Here is a 25158-nt window from a genome sequence, read left to right on the forward strand (position 1 = left end):
GTGAATAGGTTCACCGGCATGGCTCAAGGGAAGTCTTCTGGAAGCCACAGATGATTTGTGATGGCTGGTTAACACAGGGGCAGGGGTGAATGGGCACAGGATCATGGCCAGGGGCTTGGCTTACTCCTCCCTAAGCCCAAACCCAGTGGTGGGGGTGGGCAAGGCATAGTGGGTTGCTGTGGGATGGCTGTAAGAGGGCAGAGCCAGAGTAAGTAGGGGAGGATTGCTCCCAAGGAAGAGTTCAAACGTTTTGGGACTGTCTTGTTCTCTGCCCACAGACCTGCCCGCTCCCCCCACCCCGCCTTCCTCTCCCCTTCACCTCAATGGCCGATAATTCTAGGTTCCCTGGGCATCGAGACCAGCATGGACTGGTCTTTCCCCCCCAGCCCTCACCTCAGAAATCCCTTGTCACCATCTGGCCCCAATCTCTGGTCATAGGAAAAAGTTCCCTCCCTCCCTCCAAAGCCAGGCCCTTGTTCTCAAGGCCAGGCTCCCACTTCCAAAGGGATCTAATGATCCCTAACATTTACGGGGGTCTCCTACTCCACTGAGTGCTTTACATTTGGTCAGGCTCCTCCTCACCCCCATGCACATCTTCAGCCTTCTTCCATGCTGCAAAAAAAGTGTAGTTCTTACCCTACTCTCCTAACTCCTGCCCAATTTTTCTCCATTTCTTTTCAGCTAGGCACCTACCAAGATAGCACAGCCACTGCCATACTGTGCCTTCTCAACCCTTTGCAATCTCTGCATTCTCTCAAAAAGTCTTGTTCTAAAGCCCGAGCCTCAGTTACTTACTCCCTGGCCCCGACTCTGCAGCATGCAGCATTAAGAACGTCCTCCTTCTGGAAGCTTCCTCTCCCTTGACTTCTACTCCAGCCTCTATTTCCTGTGCTGGTTCCTGCTCTTCCTGCTTCTCCCCACCCACCCTACCCTCCTGTCCCCACACCACCTACCCTGGGATGCTTTCTCCCACACCCATCCTAGTCCCTGGCCATTTCACCTCTGGGAGCTCATCCATTTTCATGACTTCAAGTGCCCCTTCTACATGAAAAACAAAGCCAAAATCCTTAGCCCCTCCACCCTAATCACCCCGACATCCAGCTCCTCTCTTGCCCTCCCTGGGGCACCTTCCGCCAGACTGGCTCCCATACAGATACAACCAACACACACCAAAAGCAATGCAGTAGGGTTCAAGACAGGAGACTGGTCAGCTTTGCTACAGGGCCACTTTGTACCAGTTTGGGGCTTCTTCTCAGTGGACCTGTTCCCCTATTGCGTGATGGGTGCAATAATCCCCGCCCTGTCTGTCCCATAGCATAATGTGGCACTTGGAAAAAACACACAGTACAGGGCTTTTTTTTTTTTTTTTTTTTTTTTAGCTTCCGTCTTCTGCCTGACATTGCCATCTCCTGGTTCCCAGGAGAGCTCCAGATGGCTTTCTACAGGCTGTATGTGCAGGGAGGTATCAAAGTCCCCAGGACTTCTCTGCAATGTCTCTGGGGTTGAACTTCCCTCTGAGTTCCTACAATCACCCCCCAGCCCCTCAAGCCTAGATGGCTGGTTCCTGACTGAGCCGATCTACCTTGCACACGGCTGTACATCTTCACCCCCAGCAGGTCTCTGTCCTTACCCAGAATGCCTGCCAGCTGCAGAGTTACCCAGCTTTCCCCCTACTCGTGGCCCCACCCAGCTCTCCTGCAACCTTTTCTGCCCTTAACAAACCACTCAGCTGGTCCACTTGAGTCTGAAGAAGCTTCCTATTCTGTGCCGTCCCCCAGGCAGCTCCCCATTTCCTGTTTTTCTTTCCACCCACCTAAACTTTGCCCATCCTCTCTGTCCCGACTCCCTTCGAGACTCTTCTGAGGTCTAACCCCCTTGTTCTGATTTTTCCTGTTAGTACAAGAACGTGTCCACACAAGCCCATGTAGCTGGAGTATCACTGAAGGCGTTCTTTCACTTTTTAACTGTGTAGCACATGGTCCTTTTCTCCATCCAGCACTCCTTCTCTGAAACTAAGCGCACTGGACTTGGGAGTTCTGCACCCCCCACCCCCCACCCCCGCCCCCGCCCCAGCTTCATGTAATTTCCCTCAATGAAGGAGCTTAGTAACACCACACAGATTTGTCACTGAAGATTAAAACAGAAAACAAGTAAAAATACCAAGCAGTGTCTGACACAGAACAGAAATGCAAAAAATACTGGCTGAACTGGGGCCTTGGCTTTAATCTCAGCTTGATGTAAGAAACAGTAATCGTTTATGGTTCTCAAACTTACAGGCAAAACTGAAATCTTAGAGATATTATTCACTGCAGTGTTTGGTGTTTCTCATTTAACATCCCTATAATACATTCTTCTCTGAAACATTTCTTCTGGTGAATAAGTATACTTTCCTTTATGTGACAATGAGAACTCTTAGAACTTTCTCCCATTTCTGCCTTTGATTATACTCGGTTGCAGATTTCCTTGCTGACCTGTGGGGGGCAGTGTGGGATGGGGAGAGAGCAAGGGCCCTGCGGTTGGAAGATGGGGACTGGGGCACACTGGGCCCCTTCTTCCTGAAGCTGGATACCTGAGCCTTGGTCCCCTCACAGGGGTTAAGAATGATGAGGATACCTATTTTACAGGACCACTGAGATAATATCTTGAAACTACTTTATAAATTACCCAAAAAATCCCATGAAAATTGGTTATTTAGCGGTACAGGTTTTCTGACATGATTATTTCCCTTTCCCACCTCTCAATACTTGCATCTTATCTTTTAAACTTTGTCCTAATCATGTTGTAGTTTTACTATAACTGTGTCTTTTGATTTGCTGTGATCCTTTCTGAAAGTAAAAATAAATGACAAATTTATTTCTAAAGAGCAATCTCCCTGAGGGCAAAAAATGTCCTTCACTTGTTTTGTGTACTAACAATTTTCAGCAGAAACATGTATAGCTACAGGGACGCCTTGCTGGCCCTGTCAGTGGAGCATGAGACTTTTGGTCTGCAGGTTTCGAGTTTGAGCCCCACATTGGTGTGGAGATTACTTAAAAGAGGGAGAGAAAGAAAAACATGTAGCTACAGAATGAACATTTAGCTTTCGTGCCTATGCAAAGGCCAGTGGAGGTACTTTGTACTGAATTGTTAAAATAAGCTGAACTGCAGGTCAGAGAATGATCCAGAAAGGGACTTTTTCGTGGGGCTTGTACTGATCATTGACGGATGATCTAATCATGCATTCCTTCTTTCATTTGTCCAAGCCTATACTGATGCCCATTGTGAGCCAGGCGCTCCTGGGGCACAAAGGTGACTGACCCAAACACAGTGCCCGCTCTGAAGGAGCTCACAGCGCAGGAAGGAGGGTGGGGAGGTCAGCCGCCGTTCGCCTCTGGGGCGGACCAGGCTGGGTGGGGGAGGTAGGCCTGAGCGCACACAGGGGGTTTCTCTAGTCAGATAGGCAGGCAAGGACTCCAGGTAGAGGAAACAGACAGGGTGATCACTTCAGGTAACCCCAAGTGGTCCAGTTTGGTTAGAGAAGAAAAGAATTCGAGACTCAGAACACAAGAACAGGTCAAATTAAGATGAGCCTGGCAGCCTCCAGGAGCCTGGATTGTATCTTGAAGGGGAAAGGAGGTGTGTAGTGGGTGAAAGACGCCAACAGTCTGGAAGTGAGGGCTTTGGGACATCCCCGACCTGAGAGCTCCAATTCGGTTCTTTCAAACACAGGTCCGTGTTACCAGCTGTGCTGTCTGACGAGTACTTGGCTTACAGAGACACGACCCGGCTCTGCAGGCAGACATATTCATAAACGGCCTTTGTGGACAGAGGCCAACTGGGATGTTGAGAAGGAGAGTCAAGTTCTGGACCCGGGCTGGACTCCGTGACCTCTAAAGCTTCTTCTCAATCTGCAGTTCCGTGATTCTCCAGCAAGCCCAGTAGCTGAACTGTGCTATGGGCTGGGATCTGTGGCTGGGGAGCTGCCCTGGGCAGCAAATGGGTTAAGGCTCAAATAACTTTTATATATGAATTAATGTGTGGAGCTGGGAGCCAAAATCTGTTCCATTAATTTTTCCATCCATTCCAGGAGCAGTTAGGTACACACAGTAAAGTTTATTTTGGTGCATGGTATACTTCACTCCATTAAAAATAAATTAATCAGCAAATTCCTGCCTGGCTCAACTCTGGTTTATGTAAATAGTGCCCAGCTGTAATGAGTTACAAGGTGTTACTATCTCACACACACAGAGGGGGCTTCACTCTAGAACTCCGCTCGCAACAAAAGCATCTTAAATAAACTCAGAGAAGGCGGTCTGATTTGTAATGTTTTCACAGAAGTGGGATATACCTCACCCATATAGAATTTCTTTATATGACTCATTTTATAGCAAGTTAAATGAAGGAAGTTTGATGGGGGAAGGAGGGGCATTATGGTTCCCCGCCCCCTGTCTTTAATTCAAAGATCAAGTCCCCCAAGAGCTGACCCACGCTTGGGAAGGAGGGGACTGACCCCCAGGTGCACAGACTAAGCTGGCTCTGCAGCACACGCTCCAGAAGCTGGGATGGGGCTAGAAAGCTGGGCATGGGGCTGGGCCCTGGGTTGGGTCGAAGAAGCCAGAAAGCATCTCTTCTTCTCCTCGGTATCTCACATAAAGGGAGTCAAGAGAGGAAAGACAAGCATGTTCCTCCCCCTCATTCAGTGGGGAAGTGCTCTTGGGGCTTCTTTCCAAATAGCGCAGGATGTGACAAGCCCCAGGGCTTCTGGGTCCCAGACGATGGAGCCTGGCAAGGCTATGGCTTGGCCAGAACAGGGACATCTCCATGAACTGGAGACAAAAGCAGTAGCAGACCCTGTCGCCTGCCTGTCTCTAACTGAGCTGGGGGGCGGTCCTCAGCTTATGGCAACTGCCATCTCAGGTAAGTCTCTAAAAACCCGGGAATAAAGAAGAGCCATGGCAGAGATAAGTTTTTCTTTTAATGGCCAACTCAACCCCATGGCTCAAAGCCGGAGGACAGAGCATGGTTACCCGTCTTGACTCAGCAGCACGCCAAACTGCCTCTTGGCCACGGTGGGCTCTTGGTGGAAGTGTCCCCTTGCTAACCTATCCCCATCCCTCTGCGGCCTTTGGGGAAAGCTGTCAATCACATCGTTACTGGAGGGGACCAGAGGAGAGTGTGCTGGGGAGCTCTCGCTCCAGGCTTCTCCTGAGGGGGAGGATACCTCAGAAGAGCTAAGGGTTTTCCCGGCATTGTACCCCACCAGGTCAGACTCCTGGGCATACTAAGAGGAAAATCAATGCAAATGGGGCCAGGTATTTGACAGATGCTGTTCACAGGTCAGTTCAGGCCACTTTCTGCAGGGTTCTGAGCCAAACAAGCACCTCTCTCCTGGCAGTTCCTCAAAGCCAGCTGGCCAGCTGTGCAGAGACATCAGCCCATCAGAGACCCTCGTCGTTATAACTCGGGGAATGAGGCCTCAGGATGCTCTGAGGATTCTTCTCCACAAGAGGGCGCCAGCTCACCTCCCCTGTCAGCAGCAGATCCTCCCCATTCATGGAGTCCAAGTACTGCATCTGCAACAGAGGGAGCGGGAAACAGAGGACAGGGACAAGGGCAGGAGAGACGTAAGACGGCATTAAGGAAACAGCTTTCGAATGGTGAGGACGGGGAGGGGCTCTGGGGGATTGGGTCCAACCATCCCAGCTCCCAGGACAGCAGGTCTCTGATCGTCCAGGCTATCTCATTACAGTGGGTTGGAAGAAATGAGTTACTGGAGCAGCTCATGGAGAAGGCTTTAGGGAACTCCCTGTCATGCCCCTGAACAGAGAGACACACGAGCCCCAACTCTGTGGACTGCAAGAACTTTCTAGGGTGGCTATAGCCGGGGAGACATGTTCTTGGGATGTGTATGTGAGTTTTATCTGTCCATTCAGGGTGGTGGTGTTACGGTGAGCCAATTCCCTTCTCTGAGCTTTAAGTTTCCCTGAGAGAGGGGACAGTAACGTGCACCCCACAGGACTCATGAGGAGATTAAACGATACAGTACATGTACACTGTAGTCACTGGAACTTTTTATTTTAAATATGTATGCCTCTTCTGTCCTCTAGTGAGCTCTGACCCCACAATTAGCGGGCTTCCATGCAGACCAGTGGGTCCAGCTTCACCCACTAGGCTGGCTGGGGGGGCGGGGTGGCTTCCTGCAATGGGGAACGGAGAGCAGCTGCAGGGAAGGTGTGGCTGGGCGGTTCAGCAAGAGGCAGGTGATCTAATGAGTGGCCAAGTCTCGGGGAGGATTCCCCGGGCTGCTGCTAGTAAGAACAGCAGAATGAGAAAGGCTTTCTAGTGGACAGGCCAAATCAAGGGGAGGGCTGGGTCACATCAGGAATAGGCACTGGATTCACAAAGATGAAGCTCCACTGTGGGGTGCGAAGGCATTTGGGAGGAAAGCGGCAGGAGTCGGAGGCCTCATCCTAGTTCCTTGGATCTTCTCCCTCTTTCAAGAATTCCTTCATTCCTGTTCTGTCACCTTCAGGCTGCTGACCCTTGAACTCAACCCGTCTCTCACATACACCTCAGGTTGAGGTTTCCACATGTCCTGCCGTCTTCCAGTACAAGGAGAGCAACGGACCCAAGACCTTGCCTAAAATACATTCTCTTTCCGACAACTCCATTTCTGTGCCTCACGCCACCTCTCTGCCCATCTTCTGTGTTGAAAATCCCTACGTAACCTCTGACTGGCCCTTGGGCTACCCACCAGACCAACCAGGATCATGGCGGTACAGGACTAGTCTGCCGAGGGCCCAGCTTCCTGATCTTTCCTGATCCGCTCACTCATAGTCTTGCCTTTCTTTGGCCTTTCACAATATTTTGTTCCTACCTGTATCACCTCACAGACTGACTGACGCCAGGGTTATCAGCCTTGTGCCTGACTGTTCTCCTCACCAAACCATGAGCTGGCTCGAGGGCAGGTCTGGGTCCTATGTATCTCTGCTTTCTCAACAGAGTCCCCGGCACAGCACATATTCATAAGTTCTGCTGACAGGACCAGGTCCCCATCAAAGCTCCCTGCTTTCCTCAGAGAGCCCCATCACTGTTTCCCTATTGCCTGCCTCTCACTGGACAATATGGGGACTCCTAAGAGATTGGTGTACAGTCCCTTCTTTTGGGGCTCTCGGAGAAGTCCCAGCTGTGCTCTTGCTGTGGCCCCTGGCACAAGCCCACCATGGCAGATGGAAAAGTTAAGCCAGTCTCTTAAAAAACCATTTGCTTTGCTTTTGCATTTGCTTTGCCAACTGCTACTTGTGTCTGACGGTGAGGCCAGTCAACAGTGTGAGTCTTAAGAGCTCTCTGTGGGTGGAGTCCTCTGGCCACAGTGCTTTCTCCCAGCTCTGGCAGATCTGAAGAATGATCAAACAAAAGTCCTGGCTTCTGGGGTTCTCTATTCTCTGGGTTTGAGGAGCCCTACTGTGTGGTTTTTCCAGCAATCAGCAAGCTGTTCCTGCTGGCCCTGTCTTCTCCCTGAGAGCTAGGGCCTGGCCTTCCATTTCCTGGCTGTTGAAAGCTTAAAGGCCGTGGACACAGGTGAGTAAGAAAATAACTGTGGGGTGAGGCCCCTTCAGCTCCAGGGCCAGGCCCATGAAGCAAAGGTGTGACTCATGGGACAGCCTGAGCTGATGAGCCGTCTGGAGCAGCTAAGGCCTCTAGTGGCTACATGAATCACCGGCTTGGGGTTGTAGGCCAGCTGTGCGGGCTGACTCACTGGGAGACCCTGGAAGAGCCTCTATGTTCCTCTTCTCTGCCACTCAGCTCACTCATCTATCAAGTATGGGTTTCCCATCAGTACAGGATCAGGGGGACAGAGAGATCAAGGAGGGAAGTAGCCATGGTTTCAAGGAAAATGATGTAGTTAAGCAGTCCCCACTCTGGAGTTCTCTTAGAAGCTCTGGTGTCAGGGAGCCCTGGCGGACGAGGGGCTGGTGAATGAAGCAGGAGGACCCTACTTGATTGTGGCTAGCACTTGGCGGGGACAGTCTCGAAGGACGCCCGTGGAATGCCGCCTGGAGCCCAGTCCTGCTAGAGATCAGGAGCAGGAAACATGAACCTTGGAGCTTCAAAGTGGGGAGGGAGGGGGCTACAGTAGGCAACTACACTGTACCCCATTCCCATATCCTACGAGACTGTGTGTGTCCGGGGTCTTGCACAGCACTGGGCACGTAACAGGCAAATCAAAAAACAGGTAGTGAATGAATGCCTAAGTTTGTGAGAGCAGACTCCTCAGAGCTGCTGCTTCTACCCCATTCCCTCTCCCAGCCTAGCTCACGGCTGGACAGACACACAGAAGGTGTTCTTCACGAGCACTGCTGCTGACAGGATGTGGTCAGAATTCCCTCAGGCTGGCCTCTGGGAACTCGACCTCTCACAATCCTCTGAAAGTCCAGCATCTCCACACCTCAGAAAGACCTGCTTTCTGTGAGCCTCTGGAGGGGAGGGGTAGGCCTGCTCACCTGTTTCCTCACATACTCCACCAACAATTCAAGCTGCCGGGGGTCTTCACATTTCTGGTTGAAGAAGGTCCTCCAGAGTGCAGCAGCCAGCCCATGGTCATCTGAAAGAATCCCCTGGAAAAGAGAGTATAACTTGTCTTCCAGGGAGTCTGGCAGAGCCAGACCTACAAAAGGTGGGGATAGTGTGAGCACACCAGCAACCACAGAATCGGACTGCAAAGACCCTACAGACACTACAAGAGAGAAAACAGGGCAGCTACGTGGTAGAGCTGGAAGGGTCTTCAGCATCTGGTCCAACTCATTCATTTTATGCAGAGGAAGGACATGGAAGCCAGAGGGGCCGAGTGTCTGGCTAAGATTAACGCATGTATGGCCGCCCTCCCAGGCCACAGCTCCCAACACTCTCCCACACCGTACATGACCCAGCAATACCTGTGAGGCCAAGAAGAGAAATGGTGATACAGTGTTCCTACTGCTCTCTGTAAGGAATGGGCACAGAGTATTGTGGGTGGATATTTTTTCCCCCAGAAAAGGAGGTGGGCATAGACTGCACCTTTTTCCTAGTCCAAAGGCACATATCTGCAAGGCAGCTGGCTCTCAGGCAGAGTAAACCAGGCACCTTGGCCTCACTGTCACCCATCTCTGGATTGAGGCCCTGCCTCAAGTGGAGGAACAGGCTGTTTAGCAGGACTGCCACAGACCAGAGGGAATGCTCAGAGCCCGTGAGCATGTGTGTATGTCTGATATTGTCCTTTGCAGCACGGAGGAGGACTCTGCTAAGAAGGAACAGATATCAAGTATCACAGAGACTAATCAGCACCTGGGCCATGGACTAGGGCCATTTTCTAGTTTGGACCTCTAAGGGAAGGGGAGGGTTTGGGAGGGTGACTGAAGGGAAAGGCCCCAAGAAGCTGCTCTGTCCGGGTGCCATGCTAATGTGGAACCAGACAAAGCCCCGACTTATAAATCAGAAGGCTGGTCAAGTCCTGGCTCGGCCACTACCATGCTCAGGGGTGGCGGACAATTCACTAATCATCTATGAAACAGAGACCGAAGTGCTTGCTCTACATACAGCATCTTTGCATTATAAAAGTGAGATCATGTACAGGCATTCTGTTACGTGTAGCATGTCAGATACAAGAATCAGGAGCTTGCTTTGGCAGGCCGCTGTGGCTACAGCTGAACCAACAGTGAGATCTAGGGATCAGACCACCTAGGTTCAGACGGCAGCTCTGTCACTTGACAGCTGTGTGGCCCTTGGAAAGCCACCAGCCCTTCCTGAGCCTCAGTTCCTCATGAGCCAAACAAGCACAGTAAGACCCAGCCCACAGCGCTGTTGTGCGACACAGGCTTTGAAGACCCCAGATCACGCCTTCAGTGTGATGTTGTTCACTGGCTTCTGGGACACGGTGGCATATGAGGTCTGACTCCAGGCCTGCTGCCACAAAGGGCCAAGTCCAGGGTGGGGTGCTGACAGTTTGGTGGAAAAACAGCCAACCTGGTCCAAATGCCCCCTGCTAAACATCCTTCTGATTTCCCGGCTTAAGAGGCTGTGCTGGCACAATGGCTGAGTCAGGAAAACCAGCTTCTTCTGGCAGATGGGGACAGGGCCCACGAACAAGCTCAGGCACATCACCGTTCTCCAAGCTATTTGCTAACACAACAGCCTGCCTGTGTCTGAAGTGCCCTGGGCACAAGTGGAGCTGCTGGCAGTGACCCACGTGTGCTGCACGGGAAGGACCAGCAGTGGGAGCGGGTGTCACGAGGACCTAGAGAATGAACACAGAGCGCAGGACAGCGAAAGCCTTGGGAGCCACGGCCTGCTGCAAGCAGGCACCCCGGGCAAGGGGGGAGATGGCTGGGAAGGGGAAAGTCCACCATCAGTCGGAAAGAAAAGGATGACTCAGGGCTCAGATGAACAGTGATAAGACCTGACTATTCCAGGCTGTCAGTTTCTTCACACACCTGGCCCCTAATGACTACATTTGCCAGAAGAATAGATTATTATTATCCCCATTTGGAAGATAAGTACACAGAGGCTTAGAGGTTATCTAGCTAATTGGCAGTAGACTCAGGACCAGAATGCACTGGTGAGGTCAAGGGACGGTGCCTGACCAGCTCTATTTAGGACACAGTACCCGGCTTGCAGTGGTGGGTGCAATAAAAAGTGGCTGAATATATCAACGAGCCCAACTTCAGCCTTCTTTCCACCAAACTGCTAGTAAGTTAGTGAAAACAAATGGGAGACTGGTCTGTGAGAGAGAAATCAGGAAAGGAAAAAGGGTGCTTAGAGGCCAAATATTAGTTTGCATAGCAATGTTTCCGTAATCTACTAGGGGGTCTGCCTATTTTCCCTCACGACACACAAAAAACCCCATCCCTCCAGAGATTAAGACACCTACGTCTAAAGTAATTGGGAGGAAGCCTGTGCCTTGAGGGTCCCAGTATGGTTCAGGTTTGGTTCAGAGGAGACTGATTTGTGACACCATTACGTGCTTAGCATGACGCTGAGAACATAGAATCACAGCAAAACAGTCTCAGGTCACAGGCAGCTAGTTGAAGAAACAAGCTAGTGCCCACCAGCACAGGATCAAGTCCTAGAGAGTGAACAACTGACCATCGCTAGAGGGAGACTCCCAAGGTAGACTGGACACAGCTCGCTCCTCATTCTTCTGTCTTAGCTGCTACGACAGCGCATCCCCTATGGTAGGCACTTTATACCTGTTCAATGGATGGATGGGTGGATGGGTGGATGAGGCTGAAATTCAGAGTAAACAAACACAGATCTAGAGAGGTCAGGGAAGGCACTAGGAGAAAAGGGCCTTTAAAAGTGGAGAATATCTGGAGAGCTACATTTTAAGCAAGAGAGACTACACTGGTTCACTGAACATTTACAAAGAGAGAATGCCTACAAGGTGCCAGGCCCAAAGCTGATGGACTTGGCGCTGCGCTCCAAACCTCCTTGCCCAGGAGGGCTTCCAGCAGGCACAGCACATCTGTGGGGCAGTGGGGCAAATGGCCTCACTTGGAAAAGAAGGTTACACACTCAAAAGCAAGGGGAGATAACAGTGGATAGGACATATCACAATGGGGACATTTGAAAGGAGGCCTGGAAATTCCATGGAGGAATTTGGGACTTAATGTAGTAGAACATAGGAAGGTTCCCAAAGTGGCCAGGGTAAGGGCAAAACCCAAGCAGCATTCTAGGAAAAGGGGGCTGCAGAATGGCACTGTCCAAGTGAACTTTCTGGGATGACAGAAATGCTCAACAGCCACACAGTCCAGCACAGCAGCCACCAGCCACATAAAGCTATTGAGCACCCGAAATGTAACCAGTTTTCAATTGTATATAAGGACTTGAAACCAAAATAGCCACATGTGGGGCATCTGGGTGGCTCAGTCGGTTAAGCTTCTCACTTTTTTTTTTTTTTAAGATATTTATTTATTTATTTGACAGACAGAGATCCCAAGTAGGCAGAGAGCAGTCAGAAAGAGAGGAAGGGAGAGAGAGAGGAAGGGAAGCAGGCTCCCTGCTGAGCAGAGAGCCCAATGTGGGGCTCGATCCCAGGACCCTGGGATCATGACCTGAGCTGAAGGCAGAGGCTTTAACCCACTGAGCCACCCAGGCGACCCAAGCTTCTCACTCTTGATCTCAGCTCAGGTCTTGATCTCAGGATCGTGAGTTCAAGCCCCGTGCTGACAACAACAGAAAAGAGCCACCCGTGGCTAGTCTTGGACAGCACAGCTCTAGAACTCATGACTCCCAGTGCGGTCTGCAGAATGGAGTCACCAAGTCACCTGCAGCTTGTTCGCCATGCAGAATCTCAGGCCTCACCCCAGACTTGCTGAGTCAGAATCTGAATTTTACCTACGTGATCTGCACGTGCATTAGAATTACCTGAGGAACTTTTACAACAGATGCCCACCTACGGCAGTTAACACAGAACTTTGGGGAGACAGGGCCCAAACAAGTGGTATTTCTAAAAAACTGTCCCAGGTAATTAGTGTATTTTCCAAACCTTCCCACTCTAAAGAGTCAAGAAAGGTGCTTGCTAAACACCAGGCCCCACTCCTATTGACCTGGAATCTTCAGAGAGGTGCTCAAGAATCAGATTCGAACAGCTCCCCACGTGACTCTTGCCATCAGGCGTGTTTATAAGATGGCCCCACCAGGTTGGACTGGGATGGGAGGGACAGAAAAGACACACAATTCAGAACATTATTAAGACTGGGGAAAGCAGTCAGCTGAGCCAGCTGTAGTGAAGTCCTCAACCAAATGCCAGCTAATAGAGAATTCTATTTCTTCAATTCTAAGCGCCCTCCCCTTTTTTTTAGATTTTATTTATTTGACAGAGAGAGAGGTCACAAGTAGGCAGAGAGGCAGGCAGAGAGAGAGGGGGAAGCAGGCTCCCCACAGAGCAGAGAGCCCAACTCGGGACTTAATCCCAGGACCCTGAGATCATGACCTGAGCTGAAGGCAGAGGTTCAACCCACTGAGCCGCCCAGGTGCCCCTTAAGCCTCATTTTTCTATACACTATAAGGTTTCTGAAGTCAGAATGTATCTAATTTAACAATTAATGTGTAGATGGAAGCAGTGTTTCTCAACTCCTGTCCCATGCTCACCAAGCTCATATTAAATCGATGACGTGTGTGTACGCAATTGCTAAACTGCTCTCCCATAAATCTTGCTGTTTTCTACAAATATGTGGTGGGCCGAGAATCAGGAAACCTCAATTTTAACTAGTCCTATTTTTGTAAGCTTATCTCCTGGCTTTAATTATTATGATCTTCACACTAGTAACACTTCCTCCAGCCTGAACTGCAGCTCCCTACTTTCATCCTTTATGCCGTTCCTCCCTTCCTCATTCCTCACTCACCACAGGCCAGGCAAGAGAAATGCCGACATAGTAGACAGTGCCACCACCCAGGAGTCCCCACCTAGCCAGGGTGACAGTTAACACGAGCGTAGTGAGTACGGTGGAGTCCGGAGCAGGTGGAAGGAGCTGAGTCTGGGAAAGTTCTAGGCCTGCTTTGCAGAAGGGGTGGTGCTTGCATTAAATCTGGAGGTCACCACGAAATGAGCAGAAAAGCACACGTTTTATTAAAAAGATGAAGTATGAGGAACCCTGGTAGTGTGCATACCGGTGTTCATTACACCATGCTTTTACCTTTTTGATGTGTTTGAAATTTCCATAATAATAGTGGGGGAGAAAGATGAGACTGGATACTACCACATGGGTGAACCCTGAGGACATTATGCTAAGTGAAGTAAGCCAGTCACAAAAGAATAAAACCCATATGATTCTACTTACAAGGGATACTCAGAGTATTCAAATTCACAGAGGCAGAAAGGAGAAGGTGCTGGTTACCAGGGACTAGGAAGAGGCTGAGGGAAGAGTAAGGGTTTAATGGGTACCAGAGCTTCAGTTTGGGAAGATGGAAGAAGTTCTGGAGGTGGGTGGTGGGGACAGTCGCTCGACAATGTGAATGGACTAAAGACCACTAAAATATGCACTTAAAAGTGGTATTTGAGGGGCGCCAGGGTGGCTCAGTGGGTTCAAGTCTCTGCTTTCGGCTCAGGTCATGATCCCAGGGTCCTGGGATCGAGCCCCACATCAGGCTCTGCTCAGCAGGGAGCCTGCGTCCCCCTTTCTCTCTGCCTGCCTCTCTGCCTACTTGTGATCTCTCTCTGTCAAATGAATAAATAAAGTCTTAAAAAAAAAAGGTGGAATTTGATGTTATGTATATTGTACAATGAAAAAATAATGTATGCAGTGTAACTTCCATTGTGGAAAGAAAATGCGTAGGTGCCTGTGTCTGCAAACATAACGTCTGGAAGGACACCCAATAAACTATTAACGAAGTTTTCCTCTGGGACAGGGAATTGGGCAGGACAGGAAAGGGGCCTTCTATTTACTTCAACCACTTATGTGCAGTTTTATGAGTTTTTGAAATGCGTATGTACTGCTTTTATAATGAAAACCACAAAAGTATATGATTTGTCTGGCAGCCCATGCTGTCTTCCTATCTCTAGAGGCTGAAACAGTGACTGATTTGCCTTTGTTCCTACATCTAGCACCGCACAAGGACTCAATAAATACTAGTAGTTGAATGATCTGACCATATTCTATTGTGCCCTCTTTCCCAAGCACTAGGCAAACTGCTGGGCATAGTCATTCCTATTGCCAAGTCAATGAAGATGAGGAAATAAATTCTAAGCCATAATGGTAGGGTAGTGACAATGTCCTCTGAAGGTTCCCTCAGAGTTTCTCATCAAAAGTCTTCCTATGTAAGTGATGAATCCCTGAATTCTACTCCAGAAACCAATACTACACTGGGTGTTCACTAATGAAAATTTAAATTTAAAAAAAAAAAAAAAAAAAAAAGGTCTTTGTTGGGGAAAGCCAATGTTCTGCTTAAGGCTTGACAAATGCTCTTACCTCATCATATCCCAAGATTGCTGCATAGAAATTATTTGTCATAAGGATCATGTTCTTCTTCAGGATATAAGAATTAACCTACAGAAACAAAATGACAAAAACAAAAGTATGAAAAAAGGGGGAGAAAAACAAAACTTATTTTTGCCTCTAAATACCACAGACTCTTAGTAAAAAAACAAAGAGAGAAGGCCCTTAACAGGTCAAACTGCTAGTTCCATTTCCCTGATCTGCCAGGACTCTCCCCAATTTGACAGCTTCGTTCAGGTTTTGATCCCAGATTACACAAAGCAGTAACTCAGTCTAATGAGCTGAGCCCCAAGTACATGTCAGGCTTTGTGCTAGACCCTATAGAACACAAAGTGTAAGACATGGTTTCTTAGCTGAAGGAGCACACAGTCTAGTATGGAAAAACAAACATGTAAAAAATAATTAAACTGTAATATGTTGCCTCAGATTCTATCCCAAAAGTGGTGAGCAATAAATGAATTTAGTACAAATGATCTCTGCTCTGGGAGCAGGAGAAGAGTTCTCCAGGAAGTAACACTTAGGTGGACCTTGGAGGAGAGAGGACATTCTAGACCAAGAGAGCAAGGTGTGCCAAGGTACAGAGGCAGGAAAGGACATGTTTGGGGAGTGCCAGGGAAGGTGAATGGGCAGGAACACTGGAAAGGTATGCTGGGACCAGGTTAGGAAACATCTAAGGGTTACTCAAAGAAGCTTGTGGCGGTGAAAGACAGAAGGAAGTTGTTAGGAGATGTGAAGAGGAGGCAGAGAAGCAGGACCCTAAGTGAGATGCTGAGGAGAATGGAGAGCCACAGAGGCTATGAAGAAGAGGAGAGAATAAGCCGGGCTAAAGTAGTAAGACTGTTAATCTTTTTTTTTTTTTAAGATTTTATTTATTTATTTGACAGAGATCACAGAGAGACAGGCAAAGAGAGAGAAGAAAGCAGACTCCCTGTTGAGCAGAGAGCCCGATGTGGGGCTCGATCCCAGGACCCTGGGATCATGACCTGAGCCGAAGGCAGAGGCTTTAACCCACTGAGCCACCCAGGTCCCCAGTAAGACTGTTAATCTTAATAGATTGTTTTGAAATATAATTCCAGGGAGACCATGGACTCCAAGGTAGAACTTCTCTCAGAGAACAGCCAGGTGGGCCTTCAGAGTCTGGACTATAGAGTTCAGTCAACACCTTCAGTAGGGTAAAACTCTGACCTCCACACCTTTAGGACGATGCTTAAAAGCCCAGGCCATGTTTCATTCCTCTCTGGGATCCCAGAAGAAAGTCTGGTATAATGTACAGGACATAAGGAAGGACTCACTGGATATTTAAACTGACAGGTTTTAGAAACAACCAAGTTATTAGGAACGTTAACGTGGAGGATAAGATTTGTCCTTTAACAACCCTGACCATAACCATGCCACTGTCATCCCCTCTGTTGACTGAGGACCCAGTATGGCCCATGTGCTTTATGGCTATCCTCGCCTCTAGCTCACTGGAACTCAGAGGGTAGGTGTGCTTCGCTCACATTTTTATGGACACAGACAACAGCCGCAGGCAGGTGAAGTAACTGGCCCCAGGTCCCACAGCAAATTAGTAAGAGAGCGGAGACCAACATCCAGCTCAGTCTGAGTCCAAAGGCCACGTGCCTTCTGTTCCATCAGCTTCCTGCCTCCAGAAGGATGATTCTACTTTGTATCATATATCAAAGACTGAATGATTTAATCCTGTGGTTCATAACTGGTCTCTGAAGAAGAGCAGAAAGGAGTAGTGAAAGGACCTGGGTTCGGTCAGACAACCTGGTTCAAGTTCTAACTGTGCTGTATACAGAGGATGTGATATTGGGCAAGTCAAATAATCTACTTCCTTGCTTTTCAAATGCACTACACACAGTGCTGGTTTACACAGCAATCGAATTAGCATGCATTCATTCATTAATTCAACAGTGTATGCTGAAAGCCTCCCTAAGCTGTAACGTGCTCTGCAAATGCAATGAATTATGAGAAACACCTTCTGGTTTGTTTACAGAAAACCAAAACCAGTTCCAATAGTCAGGGATAATTTTCAAAAAGGAAGAGAGAACAGCCCAGCTCAAGACTGGAAAATGTGAGATTGGATGCAGCTGGTGGTACAATCCATGACCTTTCCCCCCTACCTTCAACCCAGGCCAAATCAGACCTCCAGTCTTTATGTTCCTAGAGCTCTGTCCACACTCTTCCTCCTGGATGCACAACTCGGTTTAGAGCCATGTATGTACCTGTCTCTCCCACTAGTCTGTAAGCTACTCAAAGGTCATAAGGAACTCTGATTAACCTTAGCACCCCCAACAGACACCCGGTCCAGGGCCTGGCCCAGAACAGGACTTGAGACTGGCATGCTGATGACTGAATCCTTACAAGGGCCTGAGTGCCAGGCATAACGTGTTCTATCCGATGACACCCTTTTGTTTGTTTCCCCTTTTTTGCTGCTCGAATACCTTGCACATTTCTGAAATTTCAACGACAAGTATTGCCTAACTAGTTACTGCACCATCTTCCAGAATGGGCCGGGGTGAAATGCAGAGTCAAGAAACAAGCCAGAGACAGAGTTCATTCCTTCTGAAGCACGATGATGGGACTACAAACCAGACCTGCTGAGAGCCATTCTGGGGCTCTCCCTACTCCCGTACAGATATTCTTCTCATCCTGCAAGAAGAATCAGAGCCACAAACAGATGTCAGAGACATCACAGAAAGGCAAGAGCATCTCTCAGAGGCAACCAGGCACTGAACCTGCTTAGCACACTTAGTTTATGTGTTGCATCTACCTAGTAAGCTTTAGAGCTGGAAGGGTCTTCAGAGATCAACTAGTTCAATCCCTCCGAAGAAATGGTGAACTAAGACCCAAAAAGGGGTCAGGAACTTGCCAGAGGTCACACAGAAAGATACTGGAGGGCCAGGATCGGAACCTGATTCTAGAAAGTGCTTTACCTGCTTCACCATCTGTAGGACATTTCTAGAGACCAGCAACACATTAATCTGCAAACCTCAGTTTCCAGCAAGGTCCAGTAACATACAAACACACTTTCTCCTCTTGGGATGCACCTGCATTCTGGCTGGCTATGACCCCAGAAGAATGGAAAGCAAGGGGAGAACTCCCTCTGAGCAAGGCTCTACCACCTCTGGTCCTATAGTCTAACTCCAGTGACCTATAAGCTGCCTCTCCCTCTCCCCTCTAGCTGAGAGATGGCAAGCAGCCACAGCCAGGAATGGCTTTCAGATATCATCACCCAGGCTGGATTAGATCATGAAAAAGGCCCTTCCTGGAACAGGGTGGAAGCTCGATCAGTGCAGACACATGATCTGCAGGCAACAGGTGAGGGTGAGTGAGAACAGCTTCCTGAACTACGGGACTCACCCCACTGGGCCCTCCTAGCCAGCCCAGCGGCCAAGGGGAGCTGGATATTCCCGCACTTAAGCTTTTGTTTGTTGACCTGCAGGTTCTGTGTCCCCACTGCCAGATGATTCCGGACGGAGCACCCTGCTTGTGATGAATCCACGGATGGACAAACCGAATGAGAAACTCCTCCCAGATAGTGTTGGGCTGTTCTCTCAGTAAACTCTTATCCTTTCCATAATGCTTTGCTTTTCATAAAAACCCATACATACAGCACCACCACAAGGAAAAGGTTCCTTTTATATCAGTTACTCATATTTTCCCATTTATTTAAGCTATTAAAATTCATGCAGATATTTTATAAGCCATCAGGATTTGGTGACTGGTATTACTGAATGTTTAATAATAAACTAAACAGAAGAAATCAGAGGGTTAAATGATGACTGCAATTCCTGTAATGACTTAATTAAATTTTTATTGAGTACATAAACTATGATGTCATTTCTAGCCAACCATGGGTCTGCTTTCCCAGCATGTCACAGAGCGGGAGCACTCAATAGGAGGCTAGGCTAAATGAGCAGCGAGTCTCAGCTGAAATGGGGAGGGGAGCAAGGCTCATGTAACACACTCAATAAATTATCCGTTCATTTTTAAACAAAGTCCATGAGTTATAATATATTTGCCATGCACTTTTTATGACATAATAAAAATGTTACCTTAAGGATTACTTAACACATACTACAAATGTTATAGCAGAGGCAGGCACAAGGGGCAAAGAAAACAAACACGAGCAGGCCAGGGACGGGTCCTGGAGTTGACGTCCCAGGGGGAACAGCATAGTATATTAAAAAGGGAATGCCAAAAAGGGGGTGGGGAGATACAAGAGTTCAGGGTTACTAATCAGCAGATTAATGAATGAGACAACCAACAGGGAACACAAGTAAAACAATAATGAATCTCGCAAGGCACATGTTTAATTAATATGGTATTCTCAAGGAGGAATATTAGCTTTTAAAGAGAAGCCAGTTCATTTGAGGCCAAGTCACTGCCCTCTTCCCCCTTTTTGCTGTTGCTACTCTTCAAGATGTTTCTGTGACTGTTTAATAACAGAGGAACCAGATTATGTGGATGGAGAGAGTGATGGAGGATTGAGTTTAAACTCCTCTATGAGCTCTACATGGTTCTCTGTGATCTGTTCTTGGTCATCTTTCCTGCCTCACCTCCTCCCACCTCCCCACTTTTAGCTCATCCTACATTCACAGTAAACGATACGCAATTTTCACAAATAAGCTTGCTTTCTTATAGCTCTTAAGCATACTACTGCCGGGATTCCTTCCCCTTCTTCACCCACTGGGACGCTAACTCCTTCTTATCCTCTAAGACATAGCTTATCAACTATATCTTCTGCAAAGCCTACCCTCTCCCCAGTCTACAGTGCCCCACAAAAGTGATTTAAGTCCAGAAAGAGGTCCCATAACTCACTGTTTACCAAGTGCCAAGACCTATGCTAAGAACTTCATGCATGTGAGCTCACTTAATCCTTCCCAGTGACTGAGACAGGTACTGTTACTATCCCCACTTTAGAGAAGAGGAAACGGACATTTGGGAAGCTAGGAAATAGTGGGTGAAGATGAGAATACAGAGCAGTCTGACTCCAGTGCTTATCTATGTTAGAACGAACACAAAAAACTATGTGGCCACCACTTCCTGTATCTACAACTCAGATTCTCTGTAGAAGTACGGCTAAGAACAACTAATAAGGTCTTGGGTAAACACAACTCAGAGACTCCCAATTGCAATGGTGGCTAGAGACAGGTCACCAGATGGGTCATTTACTGGCCAATTACTAACAGACATTAGATATCGCTAGTATAGAAAAGCCCCATTCCTGGGAAAACTAGTGGGCGAAAGGGTGTGATTGGGGCATGGGAGGACAGAATGGACGAAGGCTGGTGGTGACAACACAAGAACGGATGCCCGTGAAGGTAAGAGTAAGTTTTACAGCTACTGGCTTGAGGCAAAGCTACTAACAGTAGCAGCCTAATAAGAATTTGTTGGAATGGGGGAGCCTGGCTGGCTCAGTCAGTGCTGCATGTGACTCTTGATCTTGGGGTTGTGACTATGAGCCTCACATTAGGTGTAGAGATTACTTAAAAAGTACAATCTTAAATTAAAAAAAAGAAAAATAATTATTGGAATGAATGACTAATAAAGGGTGGCTAGAGTTGCTGACTAAAGCATAAGGAATACACAAAATTCATCCTAAGGGTACAACAGTGCAAAGGATCACAGGTCAGGTCTTTCCAGCAGGCAGAAATGCCATCAGCAATGCTTTGCAGGATCACCACCATGGGCTACAGCAACTGCACGGCAATAGGCTAATGTGCACTGAACATCAGCCAGTCTATTAAATTTAATGTTAGAAATGAGCTCACTGTACAATATTATGCAAAACACACAGAAACAAGTGAGAAGAGACAGAGAGGAGGAGGACGTGGAGAGACCAAACACACATGCCTGCATTTAATGTGCTAACTTGCATGATGGCTAACAGATCTACTGAGGGCCTTATAGCAATGATCACAAAATATAACAAAATAAAATTCTCTCTTTCTGTGTGTGTGTGTGTGTGTGTGAGAGAGAGAGAGAGAGAGAGAGAGAGAGAGGCAGATCCAGAGAAAACTACATTAACACCAAAGAAGAAAAGGAAAAATAGTAAAACTTGAAAAGATGGTCTGTTTCGATTTCTTCTTCCCTCTTTAGAAAATCATGTGGTAAGGCCTATTTCAGCTGTGATGAAAAGCCAACCTAAACAAAACATGAGATAATTCTTACATCTTATTTTAGTAAATCATTTTGAACTTTTAATGCACAGGGAAGCTGGCTACATTGAAATGCCTTTTTACATTATTTACTTACTTACTTACTTATTTTAAAAATCCCAGTCTTGGGGCGCCTGGGTGGCTCAGTGGGATAAGCTGCTGCCTTCTGCTCAGGTCATGATCTCAGGGTCCTGGGACCGAGTCCCGCATCAGGCTCTCTGCTCAGCAGGGAGCCTGCTTCCCTCTCTCTCTGCCTGCCTCTCTGTCTACTGTGATCTCTCTCTGTCAAATAAATAAATAAAATCTTTAAAAAAAAGAAAAAAACCCAGTCTTGCAGCTTGGAATCTGCATATTCAAAATTTGCACAGCCAGATCATGTCTTGAAAAACAAGGTAAGTGGTTTGGCAGGTATACCGGCCGAACCGCTGGCTTTAGTTTCTGAATAGTTACAAAGCACAGGAGTCTTTTCCTCAGGCTTGGAAAAGAGCAAAGCAAGAGACAGATGTCCTTGAAAATTATAGTAATTTACCCACTTGACAAGACATTCCAACACATCAGTTAAGTCTGAAAACACCCTGAAAAGAGCTGATGAGGAACATTATGATCCTGGGAAGATCAAACTATCACGCCAATTTAATTTTCTTCTTTGTCAGGACGTACAGATTAAAGGAAGATAACAGCTATACTCTTGTTTTTGAAGTTTTTTATTGCATCCCAGATGGCAAGTCTCATGCATATTCCAGTTAGAAGAGTTAATATTGACTTGAAAGAGTCACTGTTTCAACAGTAACACTGACAGCACAAAGTTCTAAAGGAAACAATTCTGGGAGCCTCCACTGAAAATCGGAAATGATAATAATTATGATAGTGGTGATAGTAACAACAAGCATACATCATATTTGATTTGATAATGTATTCACATATACAATCTTATTTGTGTTTCATGACAATAACCTTGTCCTTCTAGGAGCTCACAGACTAACTGCTACTATTGTCCTGACTCTATAAACGGGAAAACAGAAGTTCAAAAATGTTAAACGGCTTGCTCCGAAGTCACATTCTTCTTGTGACAGTGCTTTAACTTTTATCTTGGACAGCTGGTCCCTAAATCTAGTGTCTGCGCTGATATGTCACATCTTTCTGCTTTTGATGAGTCAAAATTTCTCAAAATGGAGAATCACAGAAGCAAAAAATTTAAAATTGTTAATTTTAGTACTTTGAAAAACTAGAGTAAAATGAAAATGACTCAATTCTTGAAAAGTTATTCTAGAAACAAGATGAGATTCAACAAGGTCAAATACACAGCAGCATGTATAGGCTAAAATAATAAGTAACCGGACAAAGGGAGGGTTTGACTACACACATAGTCATAATAAAATCCCAGAGCAATTCTCTGATCATGAGCTGACAAATGAGAAATGATTAAGGCGAACATATGAAAAGAAACTCCATATACAAAGGTCAGAAAGTTTTCTTTCTTCTACTATTGTAATAGTCAAAAGTCTTTGTTTTAGCCATCATAACAAACATGGAGAAACCAGAGAAATTTCCATGAAGAATGTCAGATAGGTATGGTCATGCTGGGTTGCCACTGGTCATAAGCTAGAGCATTCAAGATTCTGTGGACAAAAGAAACACCCAGAGAGTGTTTCATGAGTTGGCCTGGTTGCTTCCAGCATCGGTATCAATGGATCAGCAGATTTGGGGAATACTCTGAATACTGCTTGAGGTGAGTATCACTCATTCCCTGCATCCCTTCCTTAGGGCCTGGACCTACTCCTTCCCAACTCCATATGAGTTGGTGGGCTGCTGGTCTTGGAAACCTGTCCCCTCATCACAGAGACGGGCAGAGAATCCCAGCTAATCAGAGTTTTGCTTCTGAACAGAGACACCCAAAGATAAAAGGCAGCTAAAGCTGGGTCATCCCAAAGAAACGTATTAAATTCCTATTACTAAACTGCAATCCCTGAGCTTCCTGGGGCCTGTTGTCAAACTCTCTTTTCCATTCCGTGAGCACTAGTTAGCCCCCAATAAATGTTTTTGTTTGTTTAAATTAGCTGAAGTCAGTCTTGAGTGTAATCAATGGATATATTGTCATTCATCAATTCAATAAAACCTCTCCATAATAATGTAATAACAACATTAGTTAACATTTGTAGAATATCGACCATGTGTCAGCAACTGTATTAAAAACTTCATGTTTTATCTCTTTAATCTTCACAATAATCCTAAAAGGGGGGTGTCATTGTTCTCATTTTACAGAAGAGGCATCATCTTATTTTCTGTGAAGTCTTTCAAGTTCCCTAACAATTGTTGCTTTTTTCCTTCACATGGTTTTTTAATATTTCCACCAGGAAGTCATACTGTGCTATTTTAATAGTCTGTTCATAGTCTGTCCCTGTCATTCCCGGACTGCATTAGACTGTGAGCTCCTTGAGGGCAAAAACGGTGCATTGCTCAACACATGGCAGCAGAATGACTCAATACAGTATTCCCTGTCATAATTACCTCTTCTATTAGTGATGTCCACCCACCTTTACAAATTTCAGGAAAGCTCCCTTGAGTACAAGGATTGAGTACATGGATTTGGGAGGGGTTGAGCGGGCCTGTGTACACGCTGCTGCTGTTTTCATGGTTTCCAAACACTACTCTAGCCTGAAGAGGCCTGTCTTTCAGTGTGTCCTCACCTGGTCTCTGAAACCCCACACCTCTCTCAAAGCAGTCTCTTCCACTGAAATATTTCAAGACCACCTCTAGTTCCACGACTATCAGGTTCCAGTGTTTTAGACTTAAGTCAAAATACTTCATATAGAAGGAGAACCTCTGACTGAACAGAGAAAGAACTTCACAAGTGTCAGGGTAAGAAAACATGAAGTGGGCAACTGGGTTTTTCCTCTCTCACTGATCATTCCAATGAGATTAAGAGCCAGCTAACTCGGGGCGCCTGGGTGGCTCAGTGGGTTAAAGCCTCTGCCTTTGGCTCGGGTCATGATCTCAAGGTCCTGGGATGGAGCCCCGCATTGGGCTCTCTGCTCAGCAGGGAGCCTGCTCCCCCCGCCCCCGCCGCCCCCGCCTGCCTCTCTGCCTACTTGTGATCTCTCTCTCTGTCAAATAAATAAATAAAATCTTAAAAAAAAAAAAAAAAAGCCAGCTAACTCTCTGAAGTGAACAGGTTAAACATTAACAGACCTTTGATCCCTGCCTGTTCTATACCGAGTGCTATGGAAGAATAACTAGGAAACTTTCCTAAGAAATGCCCTTTTGCTTACATTTCCAAGTTTAACAAAGGGCTCATGCCCTGCTAACAAGTGCCAGTGCACAAAAGTTTTGATCAGGCTTTGGTTTTCTGCTGTTAAATACAAGATTTGGAAAGTGAAAACAGTTTCATTTATTAGTGGTCATTAATGGCCAATAATCAAGGTAGAACCAATCAGCAAGGCAATTACTGAAGTATAATAAGCAAAAGATAATTCCATTCACACCTACTAGGGGGGCTATAATTAAAAAAAAAAAGAGGAAAAGGAAAATATCAAGTGGTAGCAAGGATATAGAAAAACTGGAACTCTAAAGCATTGCTGGTGGGAATGTAAAATAGCACAGCATTGTGAAAAATAGTTTGGTGATTTCTCACAAAGCTAAATACAGAACTACCCTATGACCTACTAATTCCATTCCTAAGTAAATACCCAAAAGAATCGAAAGCTGAGACTGGAACTGATACTTGTACACCAATGTTCACAACAGCATTATTCACAATAGCTACAAGGCGGAAAAAACCTAAGCATCCATCAACAGATGAATAGATAAACAAAATATGGTATCTAACAGGCAATGGGATAATATTCAGCCATTAAAAGAAATCAAAGTAATACATGCTATAACATGGATATACCTTGAAAACATTAGACTTAAACAAGTCAGACAGAGAAGGGCAAATATTGCATGATCTCCCCTTCTGTGAGGTATCTAGGATAGGCAGAGAGGCTGTGAGGAGTTGGAGAGAGGAGAAATGAGGGAGTTTTTGTTGTGGATGATGAAAA

The 25158-nt window shown here is 46.8% G+C and overlaps 1 protein-coding gene across 2 annotated transcripts in view; it reads right to left on the bottom strand.

The window, feature by feature from the left end:
• Window positions 1-4072: 4072 nt before the first annotated feature.
• The window catches only part of LOC101692773 (ubiquinol-cytochrome-c reductase complex assembly factor 1), a 97044-nt gene continuing 75958 nt past the window's right edge, over window positions 4073-25158 (bottom strand). For both annotated transcript variants that reach the window (XM_004746554.3, XM_004746555.3), the window contains exons 8-10: window positions 14925-15002; window positions 8484-8597; window positions 4073-5552 (exon numbers count right to left, since the gene is read on the bottom strand). In XM_004746554.3, coding sequence (XP_004746611.1) covers window positions 5418-5552; window positions 8484-8597; window positions 14925-15002 — 327 coding nt within the window. In that variant the 3' untranslated portion in view covers window positions 4073-5417. The remainder of the gene's footprint in view (window positions 5553-8483; window positions 8598-14924; window positions 15003-25158) is intronic.

The sequence above is a fragment of the Mustela putorius genome, unplaced genomic scaffold, assembly GCF_011764305.1.
Source record: "Mustela putorius furo isolate JIRA1106 unplaced genomic scaffold, ASM1176430v1.1 tig00000743_pilon_pilon_pilon, whole genome shotgun sequence".
Classification (NCBI taxonomy): Eukaryota; Metazoa; Chordata; class Mammalia; order Carnivora; family Mustelidae; genus Mustela; species Mustela putorius.